The 22,290-nt window shown below is 49.3% G+C and overlaps 1 protein-coding gene across 1 annotated transcript in view; it reads left to right on the top strand.

Moving 5' to 3' along the window:
* Ankrd27 (ankyrin repeat domain 27) overlaps positions 1 to 22,290 on the top strand; it is a 51,293-nt gene that overhangs the window by 24,295 nt on the left and 4,708 nt on the right. Inside the window, exons 13-25 of the mRNA XM_021167678.1 lie at positions 1,690 to 1,782; positions 3,527 to 3,654; positions 4,099 to 4,181; positions 4,918 to 5,033; positions 5,908 to 6,000; positions 8,768 to 8,965; positions 9,772 to 9,831; positions 9,957 to 10,076; positions 12,013 to 12,057; positions 15,366 to 15,485; positions 17,099 to 17,296; positions 18,079 to 18,198; positions 20,622 to 20,783. Of these exons, the coding sequence (XP_021023337.1) occupies positions 1,690 to 1,782; positions 3,527 to 3,654; positions 4,099 to 4,181; positions 4,918 to 5,033; positions 5,908 to 6,000; positions 8,768 to 8,965; positions 9,772 to 9,831; positions 9,957 to 10,076; positions 12,013 to 12,057; positions 15,366 to 15,485; positions 17,099 to 17,296; positions 18,079 to 18,198; positions 20,622 to 20,783 (1,536 nt within the window). The remainder of the gene's footprint in view (positions 1 to 1,689; positions 1,783 to 3,526; positions 3,655 to 4,098; positions 4,182 to 4,917; positions 5,034 to 5,907; positions 6,001 to 8,767; positions 8,966 to 9,771; positions 9,832 to 9,956; positions 10,077 to 12,012; positions 12,058 to 15,365; positions 15,486 to 17,098; positions 17,297 to 18,078; positions 18,199 to 20,621; positions 20,784 to 22,290) is intronic.

The raw sequence follows: 22,290 nt of genomic DNA, 5'->3' as shown, positions 1-22,290 counted from the left end.
GAGCAGATTGCTGGGGCTTTATTTAAGCATGAGGCTGCTGGGGACAGAAATGGCTCCTTCTGAGGTGCTGGCAGCATTTGTATATCACATTAATCAATCCTCGTTGGAGGTGGGTAGACTTAAGGGATGATGTTTGATAGACGACCCTGGAAATGATCCCTCCTGCCATGCACCGTTGGCTTCATCCATAGCCTAGTCAGAACTTAGAGGCATGGGAAGAAAGAACCGTGTTCTACCATGTCGCCAGGGCCCGTGAGTTTCCAGCATCACCTGCCTTGAAACCAAGACTCTTTGGGAAGAAGCTCATATGTCACTGTCCCAGTTGGGCCCAAGTGAGCATAGGAGCATTGTGTTAGCGATGATTCTGTAAAATAGGTGCAAGACTGGGGATGTAGCTCAGTGTAAGCCCTTTCCTAGAATCCCCCAGTGAGGGGCTGGGGGCGTGGCTCAGTGGTAGAGCCCCTGACTAGAATCCCCCAGTGAGGGGCGGGGGGCGTGGCTCAGTGGTAGTGCCCCTGCCTAGAATCCCCTAGTGAGGGGCTGGGGGTGTGGCTCAGTGGTAGAGCCCCTGCCTAGAATCCCCCAGTGAGGGGCTGAGGACATGGCTCAGTGGTAGAGCCCCTGCCTAGAATCCCCCAGTGAGGGGCTATGTGTGTGAGACTCAGTGTTGATAACTTTGATTTAGATTCTGCAGTGAGAAGCTGGAGTCATTTCTTCAAGATAGGGCTTTGGCTAGCATGGTAAGGCCCTGGCACTGCAAAACAAAGCAAGCCCACAGTGAAACAAACAGAATATAGTATTGAAAGTCTTCCCTCAGACACCACCTGCATGCACACAGTTTTAGCCATCATGATCGTCAGGTGGTAACAATAACTAATAGCTAATGAAGTGTACATTTCTAGATTTTTAGATTTTATTTGTGTGTGTGTGTTTGTGTAGACATATGTGTGCAGTACCTGTAAAAGCCATAAGAGGCCATCAGATTCCCTGCAGCTGGATTTACAGGCAGTTGTGAGCCACCTGATATGGGAGCTGGGAACTGAACTAGAAGAGCAGCAAGCATCTAGCCATCTCCCCAGCCCCAAATTTCTAGACTTTTTTGTGTCCGGGTAAGCATTACCTTTGATAGGAAAAGCTGAATATATGAATTTGGGTGGATCCCTGAAATGCACTAAGTGTTTGGGAGTGAGAGAGGAGCCAGGAATTCCTCTGTATCTTCCTAGATTATTTCTTTTTCCCCAGTGAATTAGACAGACGTTTTCCTGAGCAGACTAGTGAAACAAGATTCCTCCTGCTGCTTGACATCAGGAAGGAGAAGACAGTGTCGGGTGATGTTGTCCACATAAAGCAGCGGAGTCAGGCCGTTCAGGCGAGAAGGGAGGTCAGAGGGGGCGGAGGTCAGGATGAGCCAAGTGTCAATCTGGATGGCGTGTATGTGGGAAATTCCACCCCTGTAGATGACTTTCTTCACCTGCAGTCTTGCTGCCCAGGGCACCGTCTTCAGAGCTCACTTTCCAGGCTACCTGTTCTCTGCTGAGGAGGATCTGCACTTCAGCTCAGAGGGCAGACCTGGGTGGGAGAGGCCCCTGAGGCTCATTCCCGGGAGGGATGGCAGGGCTTGTACCTTGGGACCTCTCCGGGAAGGGGGAAGGGTCTGTGACAGGGGTCTGTGATGTGTGATGACCACAGGACGCTGAGGGATTTGGCGACAGACTATTTCTCAAGCAGCGGATGAACTTGCTGTCCCAGATGACATCAACACCTATCGACTGCCTGTTCAAGGTAAGACGCCAGAATGCTCTTTGGAGGTGATGGGTGAGCATTGTCCCATCTTTGTGTGTGTGTGTGTGTGTAAGTCCTGGGGAGATTAATTTGTATTCTGTCTGGGAGCGTGGTCGGAAGACTTCCTGTCTTCCTCAGCTCACACCGTGTGGTTACCACTGTACAGCACACAGGGGCTGCTGGGCCTCATCACCTTTGTCATTCAAGGCCAGCTCACTGGGACCTCTTACTGTACCTGATACAGCTGTTTCCCCTCCTGTGCCCGAGGTGCCAGCACTCTTGTGGTAGGCCTTAGCTGAGTGCAGCATCAAATGCCCTGCAGCTTTTGGTCCTGAGTGCAGGAAACGCCCTGTTCAGGTGCTTAAGGACTCCTGGGAAACTCACGAGGCAGTTTGTAGCCATCACTATGGACTGCCTGAGGGTATGGACCTTCTCCCAGAGTCTGCTGATGTTTCTAGGCTTCTGGGAGCCAGAGTAGATCCCTAGAGGGAGCCCATCTGTGAGTCACAGAGGCCAAGCCTCATGGGCTTGAATGCTGGGGTAGGGGGGCCTCCCAATATTGCAGCTGTTTTATTTTCTTTAAGCCTAGGATACACTTGATTACTGTAAAGATAACACTGGGGCTCTATCCGTCCGTCCATCCGACTCCCTCTCTCCCTCCCTTGTCAGTACTGGAAATTGAACCTAAGACCTTGCACATACTAAGCAAGCGCTCTGCTGCTGAGCCACACCCCAGCCCCTTACTGGTGGGTTCTAGGCTGGTATTCTATAGGTGAACTGGGCCCTCAGTTCATGGTGCTTTGGGACAGTGTCTACCTATGTAACCCATGCAGAACTTAAACTCATGATTCTCTTGCCTCTCTGCCTCCTGAGTGCTAGGGGTTAAAGGTTTGTGCCACCCTACAGAACTGAGGCTTTTGCTAATGAAGTGTCAAAATCCACACTGAGGCCTGAGATGGACCGTGTGCCTCCTCTTAGTATTTTGGAAATTTTGTCAGGTTGTTTAAAAAAAAAAAAAGTGACTGCATTTATAGAAACAGTAATTGAATGTGAATTCATGTTGCCCTGAAGCTGTCACCCGGAGTGGCTTCGTCTCATTTGCAAAGCCAATGTCTCCATCTGCCCAGACAGGCTGGGAGCCATTCCCAGAGAACAGCCATTTCAGTGTCATCTCAGAGAAGCCTTTAATCCCAGCACTCAGAGGCAGAGGCAAGTGGAGATCTGAGTTTAAGCCTGGTCTTCAGAGTGAGTTCTAGGATAATCAGATACATAGAGAAACCCTGTTTTGAAAACAGAAACAAAACAAAAAAGAGTTCAAGGATAGCCTGGGCTACAGAATGAGACCTATCTCAAAGTGAAATAAGCCAGGCTTGGTGTTCCGGGGTTCTCATCCCAGCCCTTCAGGAGGCCAAGGCAGGAGAGTGACAAATTCTAGGTCACCTTGGTGTACAAAGTGAGTTCAAGGCCAGCATGTGCAACTTGGTGAGATCCTTTCTCTAAGCTGAAGAAGATCCAGGTTGTGACTCCATGAGGGAGTGCTTGCCTAGTGTGTGGGACACCTGGGTCCACCCACAAGTGGACCAAACCAAACCACACCAAACCACATCAAACCGAGCCAAACCACACCAAACCCAACCACACCAAATCACACCAAACCAAGCCAAACCACACCAAACCAAAAGAGCCCTTTCTTGGAAAGCGAGTGATTCCTTAACATTGATAGTATTCGCAATGCCATCTTTAGCACATCGCCTCTGGTAACCAAAAGGAAGTGGAAAGACTTCTGAGCCAAGATGACCAGGACAAAGACGCCATGCAAAAGATGTGCCACCCACTGTGTTCCTGTGAGGACTGTGAGAAGCTTATCTCTGGGTAAGAGCACCAGGGTGAGGATTCACGGGATGCAGCCATGAAATTGAACTCTTTCCATGGCCCCTCGGCTGTCGGCTTTTGTCCCGAGTGCGGGGTGACACACTTTCTTCTTCCGCATCCTCAGCTGCATCCCAGGGCTTTGCATATGTCCTGCCTGAGCCTCACAAGAGGGTTTTGAGATGGAGAGGGGTGGGTGCCAGTTCCTTGTAGTGACTTTTTGGCTTCCCTTTATGTTCTAAGGGCAATTTTGTAATTTGTTGAGGCCTAAGGGATTGGTAGAGAAGGACACTGAAGCTACAGGCCTCAGATTCTCACCCTACAGAGGCCTGAAAGGGTCTCATGTTGGATAGCCTCCGCTTTGGCACCGCCTTGTGCCACCTGGCAGGTCTCGGCTTTGCCTTGCCTTTCCCTGTTGTATTTTTCCACATCTTCTTTCTGTTTCAGGAGGCTGAATGACCCGTCAGTTGTCACTCCTTTCTCCAGAGATGACAGAGGTCAAACACCTCTCCATGTGGCTGCCCTCTGTGGTATGTGGCCCTGGGCTGGCTTCTGTGAGGCAAAAGGATGGTGCGCCATGAGCTAGTGGAGGCCCAGGTGATGGGATACTGGGGGGGGGGGGGGCTGGGTTGTGGGTGCATCCCACAGGGCAGGAAAGATGGACAGCTGTTCCTCTGGTTTTGCTGGCCACCATGCTACCTCACGGGCTAGAAGAGGACTCATGTGGCTCTCCATGCTTGGGGCTGCTGCTGGCCAGTGAGAACAGGCTGGTATGTCTGCTAAGACAATCTCACAGAATTGTGGTTTGGGGTTCACAGATCACTGTCCTCAAAGATAATGTTGAGCCAGGTGTAATGATGCAGACTGTAATCTCAGCCACGCAGGAGCCGAGGCAGGAGGATTTGAGCTATAGAGTGAGACTCCAGCTCAAAACTAGGGGGACTGAAGTACAAATGTTAGCTACCACGTGGGTGCTGGAAATCGAACCTAGGTCCTCTGGAAGAGCAGCCAGTGCTTTTATCCACGGGGCCATCTCAGCAGCCCCTGGCACATTGTTACTGAGAACAGACGTGGGTGTGATCCCTTCATAGGGCATCCCGCAGTGATTGAAGTCTGCAGAGCCTGACTCATGTCAGCTCTGGCTCCTGTACAGCTGGGACTGTGTCTCCTGGTGGGTTTCCTGCCAGGGCTATCCAGAGTGAGGTAGCATTGTAGTTGGGAGCCCCTCTGTTTCCTCTACCAACAAGAGGTCCTTCTGTTCTGCAGGTCAGGCATCCCTCATTGACTTCCTGGTCTCCAAAGGTGCCGTCGTGAACGCCACAGACTATCATGGGTCCACTCCCTTACATCTGGCATGTCAGAAAGGCTTCCAAAGTGTGACGGTAAGCAGCAGGGTTGTGTGTAGCATTGCATGGTGGCTTCATGGCTGTACCATTCACTAATCTAGTGCTAGTTGCCAGGTGTGAGGAACCTGGAGGCCAAGGGACCTCCCTGGAGATGGGTTGAGATGGGGAAATCCCTGATCATCTCAGGGAGGGAGGGGCAGGGTTCTGGACATTTCCCTTTAAACTTTGTGTTGATGGGAAGCAATGGCTATGTGTATATTACATATGTATGTGTGCAGGTGAGCCACAGGGCACATGTGGATGTCCAAGGAAAGCTTGCTGTCTGTTTTCCCCTGCCACCGTGTGGGTCACGGGAACTGAACTCAGGTGGTCAGGCTTGGTGGCAATCCTCTTTATCTGCTCACCCATCTTGCCAGCCTGCAATGGCACAATTTTAACAGAGGTACAGGTTGAGGAGCCTTCACCTCGGTGCTCGGGTGTTTTGGATTGTTCCGGATCCTTTTGTATTTTAGAATATCAGGCACTTGTTCTAAAGGTCATTTGGTATACTATTTGGAGTGTCTAAGCATTCCTCTGTTTTGGCTCATGTCAAATGCCTCTGACACACTAGACATGGTACTGAATTTTCTACTTGGGTTGCCTTAAAAGCTCAACGCTTTTCAAGATTGGGAAGTTGGGGTGGGGTGTATCTCTGTGTTGAAGCGCCTGTGGGTGAAGCCTTGAGTTTCTCCCCTAGCATGGGGGTTGAGAGAAGAAAAAGAAAGGAAGGAAGAAACTAATTTCAGATTTAGGGCCAGGAGTGCACACCCTATGTAATGTTTAGGATATGATCGTGACCTCCCTGGAAGGATACAGCTGTGTGCTCCATGCTCCTTCTCAGGCTCAGCTGCTGTCTTTTCTCCTCTGCTAGCTGCTACTACTGCACTACAAGGCCAGCACTGAGGTTCAGGACAACAATGGCAACACCCCGCTGCACCTGGCCTGCACCTATGGGCAGGAGGATGTAAGTGGCTCCGGCTGCCCCCAAGCGCTGCTTTTCGTGTCTCTCACCTGTGGAGAAATACAGATGTGAAAGTAAACCAGTGTTATGTTCTGTGTTATAGTGATTGAAACGTTGGTATGTGATTATAATTTTCTTTGTCTGCATTTTATCGTGTGTGTGTGTGTGTGTGTGTGTGTGTGTGCACGGTTGCGTGCACGTTGGGACAGGTGCCAACATGTCTGGAGGTCAGAGGAAGACAACCGTGTGGAATCCATTCTTTCCTTCCATCTTGCCCAAGTTTGGTTTCTATTGCTATGATGTTGCGGTATATAATAATTGGGAGTTTCCTACCGATTATTTAGTTCCTAAATAAAAGAAACAACCTTGATTTTTATAAGAAGCCTTAAAGCATTAGAGCTGCGCAGATATCAATCCTCTGTGCTATTTTATCTACTTCCCTGTCAGTAATCCTAAGATATCACTTGCCATGTTCTGCCCAGGCCACTCCCACTCCAACTAGCCAGTCCTTGTGGCCATGTGTTCATGATCTACCTACACCATGGTACCTTCCTCCTTCTTCCTCTCTCTACCTCCTGATCTCTGCCTCCGACCCCAAGCTGAACCAAGGCTTCACTTAGCTCTCTTCTGCCCAGCTACAGGCTGTAGGCATCTTTATTAACCAGTCATGGGTAATGGGGGTGGGGGCAGGGGGGTGGGGGGGCAAGATTTGCATAACAAAAGCTGATGTACTCCGAAGATTTGCACCACTTGGAGCAATGCAGAACTTAACATTTGAATACAAGCATCTTTAGACCAACCCATTATTTTATGAGACCAGCCAGGACCACATGCAACCTGGGGGAGGGAACTGTTTTATTTTCTATTGCAAGTTACAGTCCCTGTGAAAGCAGTCGGGATAGTAACTCCCCAGAGGCAGGAACTGAAGCAGAGACCACAAAGGAGTGCTGCTTACTGGCTTGCTCCCCAGGCTTGCTCAGCCTGCTTTCTTATACAACCCAAGACCACCAGCTCAGGGATGGCCCCACCATAATGGGCTGGGCTTTGCCTCATCAGTCACCGGACCCTGCACAGACTTGCCTACAGGCCAGTGTGACGGAGGCATTGTCACACTTGAGGTTCCCTCTTCCCAGAAAACTTTAGGTTGTCAAGCTGACAAAAAGTAACCAGCACACACCTTTACAGGGGTTCTGGGATGGAGCCCCAGGCTTGTGTATCTGTGCAGCCATCTGCTAGCCCTGTAATTTAAAACAATTCAGTGTTCAGTGTATTACAGATGCTATATATTGAGAAATGCAAGACCTAACCCAAAGTTAAATCATTTTTACTCATCCGCACTACATCTGACTCTTAAACTCTGTATATTACATTTTAGCCCAGCATTGAGGAGCCCTGTGGTTTCCAGTTCTGCCTGTTACTTTACTATGTATATAACTGTCACCTGGCTTCCCCTCATTTCCAGAGGTTTACAAGAAAAAGTACACTGTTTGTTGTTTTTTTTTTTTTTTTCCTTCTGGTTTTCTGGTGTAGCTCAGGAAAGCCCTGAACTCCCAGTCTTCCTGTGTGGTCTATTCAGTCAGTAGTGGGGTCAAAGGTGTGGCTTCACCACAGACATCCTTGCAGAAATTCCAAATTGTATCAAATGTTACATAAATTGTATCTATTTATACAACAGCTCATTGTAGTAAGAAAAGTGATTTTCAGTTACAGTTGGAATCGCCATCTACATAAACTTTCTTGGTAAATACTTGCCCAGCCCCTAGTTTGAGATTCATTTTGGATGGCTCTGCAGTCTCTATATATATATATCTATATGTAGTATATGTATGTGTGTGTGTATATATATATATATATATATATATATATATATAATACTATATAATTTTATTTTCTTATACAATAAAACTCTGCAGTCTATATATATATATATATATATGCAGTCTCTCTCTCTCTATATATATATATATATAATACTATATAATTTTATTTTCTTATACAATAAAACTACACACACACACACACACACACACACACACACACTCACAGTTCCGCTGTCTTCTGGAAGTTTGTAAGCGTCTTCTATTATTTTTTGCATTATTTTGAGGCAGACCATCCCGGACTGTCACCCAGGCTGACCTCAAACTCTTTCAGTTTTCCAAACACTGAGATTATAGGCAAGGCTACCCACTTCTTTTTTTTTTTTTTTTTTTTTAAAGATTTATTTATTTATTATATGTAAGTACACTGTAGCTGTCTTCAGACACTCCAGAAGAGGGCGCCAGATCTCGTTGCGGATGGTTGTGAGCCACCATGTGGTTGCTGGGATTTGAACTCTGGACCTTCGGAAGAGCAGTCGGGTGCTCTTACCCACTGAGCCATCTCACCAGCCCCCTACCCACTTCTTATTGACAATTGGTGATGTTTTTTTACCCTGTCTCCTGTTTTGCTTGTTATTGGAAGTTGCTCTAAGGTTTCCTTGAATGCTAGACAAAGAGACAAATGTTATACCACTGAGCCACGCCCCCAGCCCCTCACTGGGGGATTCTAGCAAGGGGCTCTACCACTGAGCCACACCCCCAGCCCCTCACTGGGGGATTCTAGACATTCTACCACTGACCTACCTGGATTCTTTTGAAAAAATGAGGTGTCCTGATCAGGGACTATAGAACCCTTAAAATGTAACTGCTGGGTTTCATATTTTGTCTTGGTGAGGAACTGACGTTGCCCTTGGCTTTCATGTTAGAGAACCATGATTTTGCTGTCTTTGCAGTGTGTGAAGGCCCTGGTCTACTATGATGTCCAGGCCTGCAAATTGGATATTGGTAATGAGAAAGGAGACACAGCCCTACACATTGCTGCACGCTGGGGTTATGAGGGCATCATAGAGACACTGCTGCAGAATGGAGCCCCCACAGCAGTCCAGAACAGACTGAAGGAAACGCCACTCAAGTGTGCACTGAACTCGAAGGTAGCTCTTTCCACCTCGGAGCAACCCTGTGACTCTTAAAAACAAACAAAACCAAAAAACTGCTCACAGACTGGCCTCCTGAGAAAATGTACGTTAGCACCCCAGGAGAGAACTTGGCCTTCATCCTTCTGTTCTATTTGGAACGTGGTTGTTAATAAGCTTTGCTTTTTGATACAATTTTGAGTTTTGTTAGCAGTTTTTCTCATTATGAGCTGCTCCCAGCAGAGCTGGCTCTGGCCCCTGAGCACTAGGTCTCTAGCAGCCAGTGGACTGTGTGAAAATGGGTGGTGGCCTTGTCTGTGAAGAGCAGAGAAAGCAAAAGGGACAAAGCACTGTTGGGGATAAACACTATTCTCTCTCTCTCTCTCTCTCTCTTCTCCCCCCACCCCCTTCTAGCCTCTAGAAACTTTATTTCAATTTGGCCAGAATTGAATGAATAAATGAATTAGAATTAGGTAAATTAGAGACTGTGGCCTCGCTAGCCTTGAACTCATAGTGTGCCTCGGTCTCCTGACTGCTGGGATTATAGGCCTGGTACAACCACGCCTCTCGACTTGGTCTCTTGAAGAAGAGGAGAAAGTCCTGGATTCTCCATCTGCTCAGGCAGATGGAGGGTGGTTGACCTTGGCAGCAAGGGCTTTTAACCTGCTGAGCAGTCTGTCCAGACCCCAGAGTTAGCTAAGACCATCTGAGACCATCTTCTCTGACCTCCCCTGGGGACTGGCAGGCAGAGGGTGCTGGGGATGCAGAGAGCTTGGTTGTAGCCCATCTCATTAGATGCCTTTCCTGTGCCCATCGTCCTCTAGATTCTGTCTATCATGGAAGCTCATCACCTATCCTCTGACAGGAGGCCAAGGCCTTCTGAGGTAAGTCTTTAAGTCTCTAGGGCTGTGCTCACTGGTGTCCCTGGAGCTTGGCACTCTCCTCTGGGCCTGACGTGTCTGTGACATACCCACGTCCCTTCTGTTGCCTGTCCCTCCTTCCCCTCCAGGTCCCTGCACAGTCCCCTACACGCTCTGTGGATTCCATCAGCCAAGGCTCCTCCACCTCCAGCTTTTCTTCCATATTGGTGAACTTCAGGCAAGAAGAGGTCAAAAAGGACTACAGGGAGGTGAGCCAGTGAGATGGGTGGACCCTGGTGTGGGTGGGCCAGTGACATCACTGTGGGCTGACCACAGCTGCCTGCCAGCTTACCAGTTATTGGACAGCCAGTTTGTTGACTCCAAGGACACCTTTGAGATGCACCCAACTGTGAGTCATGTGGTCTTCATCTTTTCTGACTCTTCTGGGTGTCTTTTCTCCATAGCAGTATTTGGAATGTGTGTGTTTGAGGGGAGGAGGGGTGGAGGGCACAGAGACACAGAAAGAGACAGAGACACAGATCTGGCGCAGGACAAGAAATAGACAAAGTGCCATGCCCACTATAGTCTAAGAAAAATATATGTTGATAAAGCTGAGAGTTCTAGTGTCAGACTCTCAAAGTCCATCCTCTGTCCCCACCCCGTGAGCATCCCTGTTAATATCCTGGTACACATCAACTCTTATGGTCTGACACGTACACCCATCACATTTTGTAAAACCTGATTTATGGTCAGTCTTTTGTTTTTGTTTTTTTGTTTGTTTGTTTGTTTTGTTTTCCATGACAGTGTTTCTCTGTGTAGCCCTGGCTATCCTGAAACTAGCTATGTCTACCAGGCGGCTGGCCTTGAACTCACAGAAATCTGCCTGCCTCTGCCTCTCTGCCTCTCTGCCTCTCTGCCTCCTCTGCCTCTCTGCCTCTCTGCCTCTCTCTGCCTCTCTGCCTCCTCTACCTCTGCCTCTGCCTCTGCCTCTCTGCCTCTGCCTCTCTGCCTCTCTGCCTCTGCCTCTGACTCTGCCTCTCTGCCTCTCTGCCTCTCTGCCTCTCTGCCTCTCTGCCTCTCTGCCTCTCTTCCTCTCTGCCTCTCTGCCTCTCTGCCTCTCTGCCTCTCTGCCTCTCTGCCTCTGCCTCTCTTCCTCTCTGCCTCTCTTCCTCTCTTCCTCTCTGCCTCTCTGCCTCTCTGCCTCCCTGCCTCCCTGCCTCCCTGCCTCTCTGCCTCTCTGCCTCTCTGCCTCTCTGCCTCTCTGCCTCTCTGCCTCTCTGCCTCTCTGCCTCTCTGCCTCTGCCAAGTGCTAGTATTAAAGGCATGAACTGCCATGCCCAGCTTTTCTTTCCTTTGTAATGCTTGTTCAGCACCAGCACAATCAATCCGTCTCCTCCTCCAGCAGAGGTGGCGATCATTACCTTACGGCTCCGTTGCTCCTCTGTGGAGTCACTGACCACCCTAGAGGGGTCAGCCAGCACTCACACTCCAAAGCATTCTCCTGATGGGGGTATTCAGTGAACTCTATGCAGAGTCACAGAAAGGAAAGCCACTATGTGCCCTGACAGAGCACCCAGTCCCTCAGAGACCTGCACTTGTTCTTGGGAAGGGGTGTCTACTCTCAGACTCCTCACCCATCAAACTGTGAGAGCTGAGTATGAGGATCAGGGTGGCTGGCTTCTTCAGAAGTGATCCTGACCTGGCTCTGGTGACAGGAACCTCTTGTCTTGACTCCTTGGGATGGTGAAGCAGGAAGACGACTGCCCTGGCTTGCTTTGCTTAGGCTGTATTGTGCGTTCAAGGCTTAGCCTGAAAAACTCAGTGAGACTCTGTCTTGAAATACAAAGTAAGAAGAGCCCTGGGGGGTGGGGGTGGGGTCTCTCTCCCAGGGAGAACAATTGCCTAGATGCTTAAAGCCCCAGGTTCTGTTCCCAGTGCCAGCAAGCAAAAGGAAGAAAGCCTTATTGTGTTAAGGTCACTGTCACTTCACCTCCCACATAACCAGCAGCTCCAGTCTGTGTTACGTGGGAGGTAGTTCCGTGCGGCTTTCAGAATGTTCTAGATGGACGATTTGGGGGATACATTTGAAAGGCACTGAACGAGCTACTAGCCAGAAAGCTGCCCAGGGCTCCAGAACACTGTGTCTCCCTGTTGTTTGTTTATTGTTAAAGCCGCTTCCCTGACTCACTTTCTCCTTCCATTAAGGTAGAAAAGCTTCTAAGGGCAGTTGCTGATGGCGATCTAGAAATGGTGAGTTTTTCGATGACTGTCTTTCTCATCGCTGTGACAAAATGCCTGGCACTTGGAACTGAAGAGAAAGAGTGTTTGTTCACAGTTTCCAAGTTCAGTCTGCCGTTGCAGAGACAGCGGCTCTTCGCATGGGGTGGACCAAGAGGCAAAGGGTAACTAGAGACAACCAGGGGTGGGTGTGACCTCCAGAGGCCTGTCCCTAGCACAGGACTTTCTATAGCCAGGTCCGGACTGCTAAAGGCTCCACAGCCTTCAGAGTATGACATGAATAGCAGCCCAGTGAACATGCGTCAGAACAGGAGCCTGTGTGGGACATTTTGAGATTAAAATCCCAAGAAAGCACATGTTCCAAGCTCTTCGTTGGAAGTGGCTGTACTCCTCCTGTCTCCTGCCTCTGAGTCTCTAGCTATGTGGCCTCTCTGTAAGCTCCCCATCGAAGGTGGTAGCTTCTGTATGTTCTTTATCATGGCGGTGGTAGGCTTTCCCAGGGAGGAGGTGCATAGCAAGCATGGCCCCTCCTCTCCCTGCTCCTGGCCTTCTAGACATTGCCATTCTGAGAGTCAAAGTGATGCTGGCAAGAATCCACACTAAGGTTTGGGAAAGAGAGGCGTGAGGGAGGCAGACATAGCCAGGGTTGCATGAAACTCAGCAGCAGTATGTGGACTCCTTCCTGGGTCGGTAGGCTTAAGGCTTTGGATGTCACAAGCAGGGATGGGACTCACACTAACAGTAGCCGGTAGAGGCAGTCATCCTGGGGGTGCCCATGGACAGTTTCTCTTGGCTTCCTGGAAGTAGCATGCCCTGGCTTGGCAAACCTGGAGCTCTAAATGAGTCATCTTCCGAGGGCACGTTATAGCTTTCAAGAGTGCTTTCTGAAGGCTGGTGGAGGCAATTGTGGAAGGCTGGCAGTGGCGGTGGTGTACACATTTAATCCCGGCACTTGAGAGACAGAGGCAGGAGGATCTCTGAGTTCCAGGGCAACCTGGTCTACAGAGTGAGTTTCAGGACAGCCAGGGCTAACACTGTCTTGAAAAAGCTCCAGGCCTCTATAGGCATCAGGCATGCCTGCAATGCTCATATACTCATGAGCCGTGTGCACACATGCACACACACACACACACACACACACAATGGATTAAAAAAAAAAGAGTACTTTTCACTGTTGATCACGTGGGCCCTGCTTGTTCCTTGTGTTGTCATGGTGACAGGACAACTGGAGAGAGCAGAATTATTTCAGCCTGTGGTTTAAGGGAACTGGCCAGAGCTGTCTGGTTCCATGCATATGAGCAAAAGACTACTGTGGTTGAGACGCGGACGAATTTCTTCATCCTGTGACAGCCAAAAAGAGCCTAGAAAGAGGGCCTATGAGATGGCCTAGTGAGCAGAGGGACTTGCTGCACAAGCCTGATGACCCGTTTCAATCCCTAGAACCCATCACGGAGTTGCCTTCTGTTCTGACCTCCACACGCGTGCTGTGGCACGCATATGACCCCTCCCCCCCCCCCAGTCCAGGCTCCAGTCATGCATGCACGCACACACAAACATGCATACAATAACAGTTTTTCAAAAGGCAGGGTAAGAGGGAACAAAGCGCTGGAGACCATATAACCCCTCCGCAAAGGCCCACCCCCAGGTCACCCGCTCCCTCCAGCTAGACCACACCGCTGGTAGTTTCTAGCATTTCCTGAAGCAGCACTGTTAGCTGAGGTGTAGACATCCAGCCCAGAGCCTGCATGGGAGATTTCAGATTCAAACCATTCATTACAGAGGTGGTAAATAGGGTCTCATCTTGTAGACTCTGGGACAGAAGAAATGTACACCAGTTGCCATATATAAGCCTGTCTCAGAGGCTGATGTCATTCCATCAGAATGACACACGGCTCTCTGGAAGACACAGGAGTCTGCACCTAGCTGCTGCTGGGCTGGTCCTCTCACGAGAGCATCTCTGGAAAACCCAGTGTTCCAGTGCTCTTTAGGTATTTGAAGGCCACTGTGGGAGCCTGATACATAGTCTGTGCAGCAAGCAAAGACCAGACCAGGTCTTGACCCATGTGCTCTGTTTCCCGCTGCGATGGGGTTCAGGCCACTTATGGAAGGGGTGGCCAGTGGCACCCTAGGCAGTGCCCTGAGTCACTATTGAGACTGACCTTGGTCTGTCACAAGACCCCTTTCAAGGCCACTTGTCAATCTTGTTCCTACCCTGTCTTGAGATCTGAGTTGGCCGATTTGTAATTGCCACCCCAGTATGGGATCTGGGGGACAAGAGGCTTGGCATTGATGGGGACCCCACAAGCTCTACCATCATATGCTGACCCCTGAAGACCTGCAGGGAAGCTGACGAACGCATGTCTGTGGATGCTTTCTTTCTCAGAGGAACTCTTACTGATAATTTTCTTTGGGGGGAGGGGCAGGATCTTACTATGCAGTTCAGGCTGGTCTCGAACTTGCAGTTCTCTGGAGGGATGGAATTGCAGGTTTGGGCCACTGCACAAGTTTCAGGTCCTAATAACTAGTGGATGCTGGAACTCAGCATATCCTGCCTGGAAGTTTCTTTGCTTTGGCCCTTTGTGCTGGCGTGTAGTGCTAACGGTCCCGTGGTGTGGGGTCAGGGATTCTCGTGTGCTCTGGAACACAGCATGAGGACTCATCACGAAGTTTCTGTTGGGTGTCAAGGAAGGATCTGGGGTTGACCTGGTATCTTAGAGTTTTACTGCTGTGAACAGACACCATGACCAAGGCAAGTCCTATAAAGACAACATTTAATTGGGGCTGGCTTACAGGTTCAGAGGTTCAGTCCATTATCATCAAGGCAGGAACAGGGCAGCATCCAGGTGTTCTACATCTTCATCTGAAGGCTGCTAGTGGAAGACTGACTTCCAGGCAGCTAGGATGAGGGTCTTATAGCCCACCCTCACGGTGACATACCTACTCCAACAAGGCTGCACCTATTCCAACAGGGCCATACCTTCTAATAGTGCCACTCCCTGGGCCGAGCATATTAGAAACTATCACACCTAGTTAGGTGGCATGGGAGTGTGGACTCAGGGCCAGGGTCTAAAAGCTTGCCCTCCAGGCATTTCAGTCTGCTCCTCTTAAGATGGGCAAAGACTCAAAGATGCTAGAAAATGATAGGTTGATCCTTCTATGCTCCCCAGGTGGAGCACAGGTGGAGTGTAGATTTATTGAGGAACAAATGCTCTTCATCAGTGACAGCAGTGGTCAAGGGAGCTGATTTCGGAAGTGTGTGCGCTGCTGGTAAAGGCATCAGAATAATGAAGTTCCCGTTTCTCCTCATTGCCCGCCACCAGGTACGATACCTTTTGGAGTGGACGGAGGATGAGCTAGACGATGTGGAAGACGCCATCAGCACGGTGGATCTTGAATTCTGTCACCCCTTATGCCAGTGCCCCAAGTGTGCTCCAGCTCAGGTTTGGCTCTGCCTGTGTCTGTGGGGCAGGATGGGGTGGGAGGCAGCTTCTTTTATTCTGGCCTAGGAAGTCCTTTGCTTTAAGTAATTCATGATTGATGCAGGCATCCCAGAGTGACTGAATAGTCAGGTGAGGGCTGAGAGCATCAGCTCTTCTTTGGTCATTTTCAACTCACCAGTTATTTGTTTATTCATTCATTCATTAATGGGACAGAGTCTTACTACATAGCCCTGACTGGAAGTCATTTATGTAGATCAGGTGTAGATCAGGGTGGTTGGTCTCAAACTCACAGAGATTTGCCTGCCTCTGCCGCATGAGTGCCGGGATTAAAAAGTATGCACCACCATGCCAGGCTTTATTTTGATTTTATGCATGTGGGTGTTTTGCCTGCATGGTTATAAATGCACCTCACGTGTGCAGTGCCCATGAAGCCCAGGAGAGGGCATCAGATGCCCTGCAGCTGGAGTTAATGGCTGTGAATTGCCATGTGGGTGCTGGGAACTGAACTCAGATCCTCTGGAAGAGCAGCCGGTGCCTTTAACTGCTGAGCCATCTCTCCAGCCCTCTTTTTCATTCATGTTATTATTTTTATTCTTGAGGTGTGAGTTACATACAGTGAGACCCAACCTTTAACTCAGATGGTTAACTGTTTGTTCTCAGTGAGATGCTCCACACTGCCCGCCATTTTGTCTGCTTTCTCCCTGACCACTGTCCTCTTAGCAGAACTTTAAAACCGCCAGGGATAAGAAGGCAGTTTCAGGAATAAAAATGAAGGTGATGTGTGAGGGAAATGATGTACTGGCTGTTTCAGGAGGTTTGGCAAACACTTAGGGACCCTGATTGTTTAGTCTCAGGCTGGCTTCAAACCCCCTTTGTTGTGAAGGATGACTTTGGTTAACCCAGGAGCTAGGATTACAGCTTTGTGCTGCCCGCCCGCCCACTTTTGTGCATAGTCTCCTACTAAGCACTGTCACGAAGAGAGGTCATGTCTGTGCGTCAGTTCTCCATGCTCATGAACGCCCACCCGTCCCCTCATCCCTGGAGACCCATGATCTGTCTCCTGAGCTCTGGGCTCTGTCACTCCTGATGCTGATGTGGGTTTCCTTGGCAACTGGCCACATTACCAAGCACTACAGTGAGCAGCTTTTCTGTTCCACGGGATGACCATCGCTTGGCTTGGCGACTGTGATGCCTTCCGGTTTACGTGTGTGGAGTTAGGGTTGGTGTCCAGTGCGCCTGTGTGCTGCACCCTCGCCCCAGGCTTATTTATTAAGCAGGCCTGGTGTTCTCTCCATTGCACCTCGTGGAGTGGAGTGCCCCTTCTACGTTTTGTGTCTTTGGGGCTCCTTCCTGATGTGATCCAGGCATTCTTGCGGAGGGCTTACTCTATTGAAATACAGAAGTCAGTCTTTTTGTTATCTCATCTCCTTCTGAAGAAGTGGGAGGTCACTCGTGGGCCATGCTGAGTCCAGGTCCCTCTGTGATCCCAAAATTTGCCTAAGAGCTGGGGGGTGGGGGCAGAGAGATGCTTCCCATCACCCCACCCCCGCCCCACCCCCAGCCTAGCCTCTTGAATACTGTTGCCATATGTTTGCACCCTCTGCCTTTTCTAGAAACTAGCCAGGATTCCTGCCAATGGGCTTAGTGTGAATGTGACCAACCAGGACGGCTTCTCTCCCCTGCACATGGCCGCCCTGCATGGCCGCACAGACCTCGTCCCCCTCCTGCTGAAGCACGGTGCTTACTCGGGTGCCAGAAACACAAGCCAAGCCGTCCCGCTCCACCTGGCCTGCCAGCAGGGGCACTTTCAGGTATGGGCCCCATCTCCCCAGTAGCAAAATAGTTGCTTTGATTTTGGCAAGACCCTCACTTGGTGACGGTTCATCGGGGCAGTGCTGAGGGAAGCCCTGAGGACAGAGCAGTTCTTTCCTTCCCACAATGGAACCCCCTGGCCTGGGGCCTGGTACCAGTGCCCCTCTCCACTACCCTTCAGGCTGGGTGGTGTAATGCTATCCCTGTGTTTCTGACCCCAGCAACAGTGTGTCTCTTGCCAAGGTGCTGGTCTCTATACTACCTTTAGATCTGTGCAAAATAGCTCAGTATTTTATAAATCATAATCAAGGCCTTAAATAGCGGTTCAAGAGTCTGCAGTGACTAACTTTTGTTTTGAGACAAGGTCTTCAAATGTAACTCAGCCTGCTCTCAAACTTTCCATCCTCCTGCCTCAGCCTCTTGAGTGCGGGGACTACAGGTGTGTGACCTCACATCTGGCTTTGAACCAGTTAGCTTCCTAAAGTGTGTTTTCTTTGGGAAGTTGTCTGTGTGTATGACTTTGAGAAGTTCCACTGTGGGGTTTTAAAGACAGGACCATGTCTCCAGCCTGCATCTGTCTTAGATGTCCAGCAGACCGCTTCCCACCGTATGTTGACCCTAGTGCCTGGTGCATTGTGGGCACAAAGCAGGCCCCTCACAGATGAGAGTCGCCCCCCCTCCCCCCCAGTAATTCATGCTCCAGAGGGCCCATTTCACCTGAGAGGAGAGATTTCTTTTCCTGAGTTATCATTAACACTGAAGTTTTTCTTCTCTGGACCAGGTGGCAAAATGTCTCTTAGATTCCAATGCAAAGCCTAATAAAAAGGACCTCAGTGGGAACACACCCCTCATTTGTGCCTGCTCTGCCGGCCACCATGAAGTCGCTGCGCTGTTGCTACAGGTAAGATCCCTCCCTGCCACACCTGGCCTTTTTTTTTTCCTTTTAAACAATTTTTGTGTTTATGCTTTTTTAAAGATTGATTTTTATTTTTGTGTATGTGTGTTTTGCCTGCATGTATGTATACCATGTACATGCAATGCCTACAGAGGCCACTAGAGGGCGCCAGGTCCCCTGGAACGGAAGCTAAACAGGCTGTTGTGAGCTGTCTATTGTGGGTGCTGGGGAACTATATCCAGGTCCTCATCACAGAGCCCTGCAGTGAGAGTTTGGAATTTTGGTGTTGATAGAGTCCTTGGAGGTTGAAAATTCCAATATTGAATGTAAAAAAGTTACTAGACCATTAAAGGCATGGGCAGCACCTATGGACAAGTGGATAAGAGATAAAATTGATATTGCTTCTAACATGTGCCATGCTAATAGCATAGAACAAGCTATATAGCTAGAGGGCTCAGATCCCACAATTCCTGGTGCCCTAATTGTGGCAATTGCAGTCATTTGCACAGAGGTGGTGACCAAGCCGCTAAAGGTCTCAGCTCTCAAAATATTTGGTGCTTTAATTATGGGAAATTTGGTCATTAGCAACAAAATTGTGAACAAGGCATCTCTAAGGTCAGTGTTTTTTTATAAATATAAACCAGAAAGAAGGCCTAGGCTTCTACACCTAGGGTGTGCAGGCGATGTGGCAAGGGCTGCCATTGGACCAATGAGTGTAGGTCCAAGAGAGATATCCAAGAATATTTCTTACTTTTGGGAAACAGCTTTGGGGGCCTGGCTTGAAGCCCCATAGCAAAAGTATCAACCGATCACCTCTTGCCAGCCAGGGAGCATTAAGCAGACAGAAAAACCTTAACACTCAGCAAAAGAGAGACAGGTTACAGAGCAACTGTGGAATTAAATCATCCTGTATACTATCTGGACGTGTTAATGTCAGAGTGGAAGCCCGGGGAGGTTTTGCTTTGGGAATGTGGATCTGTTTATATCTCCACAGGGATTGGAAAGCTGTGGATCCCATCAAAATTGATAAAGATTAGAACTGAGCACCTTGGCCACTGGTCCGAAAAGCACTTATTTCATAGAAAATGTCTCTGTTCATGATTTCCCGCTATCCAGCGTAATTTACGGCTTGAAACAGAAAGGAGGAAATGTAATGAGAATTTTGGAATTTTGGATTCTTTAAAAAACATAGAAATATAATTATAAGAGTCCGTTTCTGTTTTAATCCTAGGTGTGGGACATGGAGCTGCTTCAGACTGTCCACAGCAGCTGACTCTGATTTGTCTCGTGCTCTAACAGGGGCATGATTTTGTCAGCCGCAGATAGTTTCTGCGATTGTGTGACATTTGGAGTTCAGAGGGTGTATAAATGCTAGGGCCCTGAGAGGCAGGGCGACTTGTTGATTGTTATTGGTGGCTGTTTGTTAAGTAGTCATGCACAAAGAAGAAACACGCATACACATACCTAAAAATTGGAGGGAAAGGCAGAAAAAAAAAATCTAAGTTCCAAGAATTTTATACTGAACCACACACCCAGGAGTTGAGTTTGAGGCCAGCCTGGGCTACATAGGAAGTTTGAGGCCAGCCTGAGCTACATAGTAACACCATCTCAAAAACAGATTTTTTTTTTTTTTTTTTTTTTTTTTTGAGACAGAGTCTCACCATGTACCCTAACTACCTAAATTCTAAATTCCATGCCTGGAACCCAGGCTCTGGAGCTAGTGAGACCAGTGGTGTTAAGAGCACTGGCTATTCTTATTTTATCCTTCCCTCTTCCCTCTTCCCTCTTCTTCCCTCTTCCTTCTTCCTTCTTCCTTTTTGTCTTCTTTTTCTAGACAGGGTTTCTCTGTGTAGCCCTGGCTATTCTGGAACTCACTCTGTACACCAGGTTGGCCTCGAACTCAGATTCACCTGCTTCTCAAGTGCTAGGATTAAAAGTGTGTTCCACCATGCTGGGCTTATTGGCCATTCTTTCAGAGGACCTAAGTTCAGCTCTTAGTACCCACATAGTGGCTTACAACCACCCACGCTCCACGGTATCTGGCACCCTTTTGTGGCCTCCAAAACCATAGGGCATACACACAATGCACATACATGCATACTGGCAAAACATTCATACACTAAAAATAAACCTCTTTTAAAATGTGGGTGCCCTGGGTTTCGTGCTCTCGCCCCAGTATTCTAACCTCAGGATAGGAGGTGGGGACAGGGGAATTGGCAAGATGTCCTCACACTCAGTTGAGCAGCAGAAGTAAGGGAGCAGACTCTGTCTCAAAAGCAGCCAGGAGGAGAGGTCAACTCCCAAAATGTTGTTCTCTGTCCGCTGTGTGTGGTGTGACGCAGGTACCTCTGCCATTAAGTGAAATTTTTTAAAAAGTCATTCTATAGCGAACAGTCCCACGGATTGTACTGTCCTGTTTCTCCCCCCAGCACGGGGCCTCCATCAATGCTTGCAACAACAAAGGCAACACGGCCCTGCACGAGGCTGTGATGGGAAGGCACACCCTGGTGGTGGAGCTGCTTCTGTTCTACGGGGCGTCGGTTGACATCCTGAACAAGAGGCAGTACACGGCGGTGGACTGTGCTGAGCAGGTGAGGGAGCGCGCTTGAGGAGGCAGCTCCATGCTTCCTGAAGCACACTGGGTTCCTTGTGTTCAAATCAGATGGGTGATCACAAGAGCCAGGCCTTTGGTGCTCCGTGCTGAGCTAAGTGAGCGGGCCAGACGTCCACAGGCAGGGCTAGATCCTTGTCATTGTCACCTGGCGGGGCATGCTCGACGTGCCAGTGCTCGCTCTTCCTGGGGTAGCTTCAAAGGCCTAAGGGAACGTGGACCACCTATGAATTGCTACTTTTAGACGCCTTGGCGTGGTGCACACAGCTGCTGTCACATCTGATAAGTTGCAGGTTACACATCGTTCTCGGTTTACCAGCCCTGTAGCATAATGGAGAGTTTTAGCTGTGGGTTTTAAATCCCTCGGATTCCCCAGCTTACTACTCTCTCTGGAGCTAATCGTGGAGAAAGAAAGTTGCTCTCCTCTGTTCCTCTCATGAAGGTGAATCTTGGCTTTAAACTCCAAATAACCCAATAGGATGTTAAAGTCACTATAAATCCAATCTAACTATATGCCTATTTAATTTTAAGGCCAAAGGCAGGGCTCTGCAGAGCCCCTGCCTAGAACTCCCAGTGAGGGGCTGGAAGGTGTGGTCCCCCAGTAAGGGGTTGGGGGCATGGCTCAGTGGTAGAGCCCCTGCCTAGAATCCCCCAGTGAGGGGTTGGGGGCGTGGCTCAGTGGTAGAGCCCCTGCCTAGAATCCCCCAGTGAGGGGCTGGGGGCATGGCTCAGTGGTAGAGCCCCTGCCTAGAATCCCCCAGTGAGGGGTTGGGGGCGTGGCTCAGTGGTAGAGCCCCTGCCTAGAATCCCCCAGTGAGGGGCTGGGGGCGTGGCTCAGTGGTAGAGCCCCTGCCTGGAATCCCCCAGTGAGGAGCTGGGGTGGGGTAGAGCCACTGCCCATCATGTACAATGTCCTGGGTACCATCCCTAGTACCTCAAGAAGAAAAACTTTCAAATATTGTCTCAATCTAGAGATTGGGTATACTTTTTAAGAAACTGTGTTGGTGAATTTTAGGTGTCCCTTGACTGGGTGGAAGTGTCTGTGAGGGTTGACGGTACTTAACAGATAATGTTTAATGTTTCATTTGCTCCTTTCTCAAAGATAAATGATGCTGCGTGTGTTCTACTGCAGATCCAGCTTCCTGGTAGCCACATAGTAACAGCCCTACTGTGCTTACCCCCCCCCCCCCCCCCGAGTGTGTGTAGTAGGGATGTGCAGGCTGGGGAATCCTAGTGCAGGTCAGAGCTTCTAAATGAAGAGCGGAATTCTTTTTCAAAACAGTTTCCCTGTTGCCCAGGCTTGAACTCCTGCACTCAAGCCACTGCCCTGCCTCAGGTGCTGGAACAGGAGCCACGTCATGGGACCCTGACGTGGTTTTATTGTTGTTTTGTTGTTGCGGAGATACTTAAGGAGGGGTTCAGTCACACGAATACTGACATTTAGTGGGAACCCGAAGGATAATCTGCAGAGAAAATATTTAAACAAC

This window comes from Mus caroli, unplaced genomic scaffold, assembly GCF_978045245.1.
Source record: "Mus caroli unplaced genomic scaffold, Mus_caroli_1 scaffold_8, whole genome shotgun sequence".
NCBI lineage: Eukaryota > Metazoa > Chordata > Mammalia > Rodentia > Muridae > Mus > Mus caroli.
This window is presented reverse-complemented; position numbering and strand designations above follow the sequence as displayed.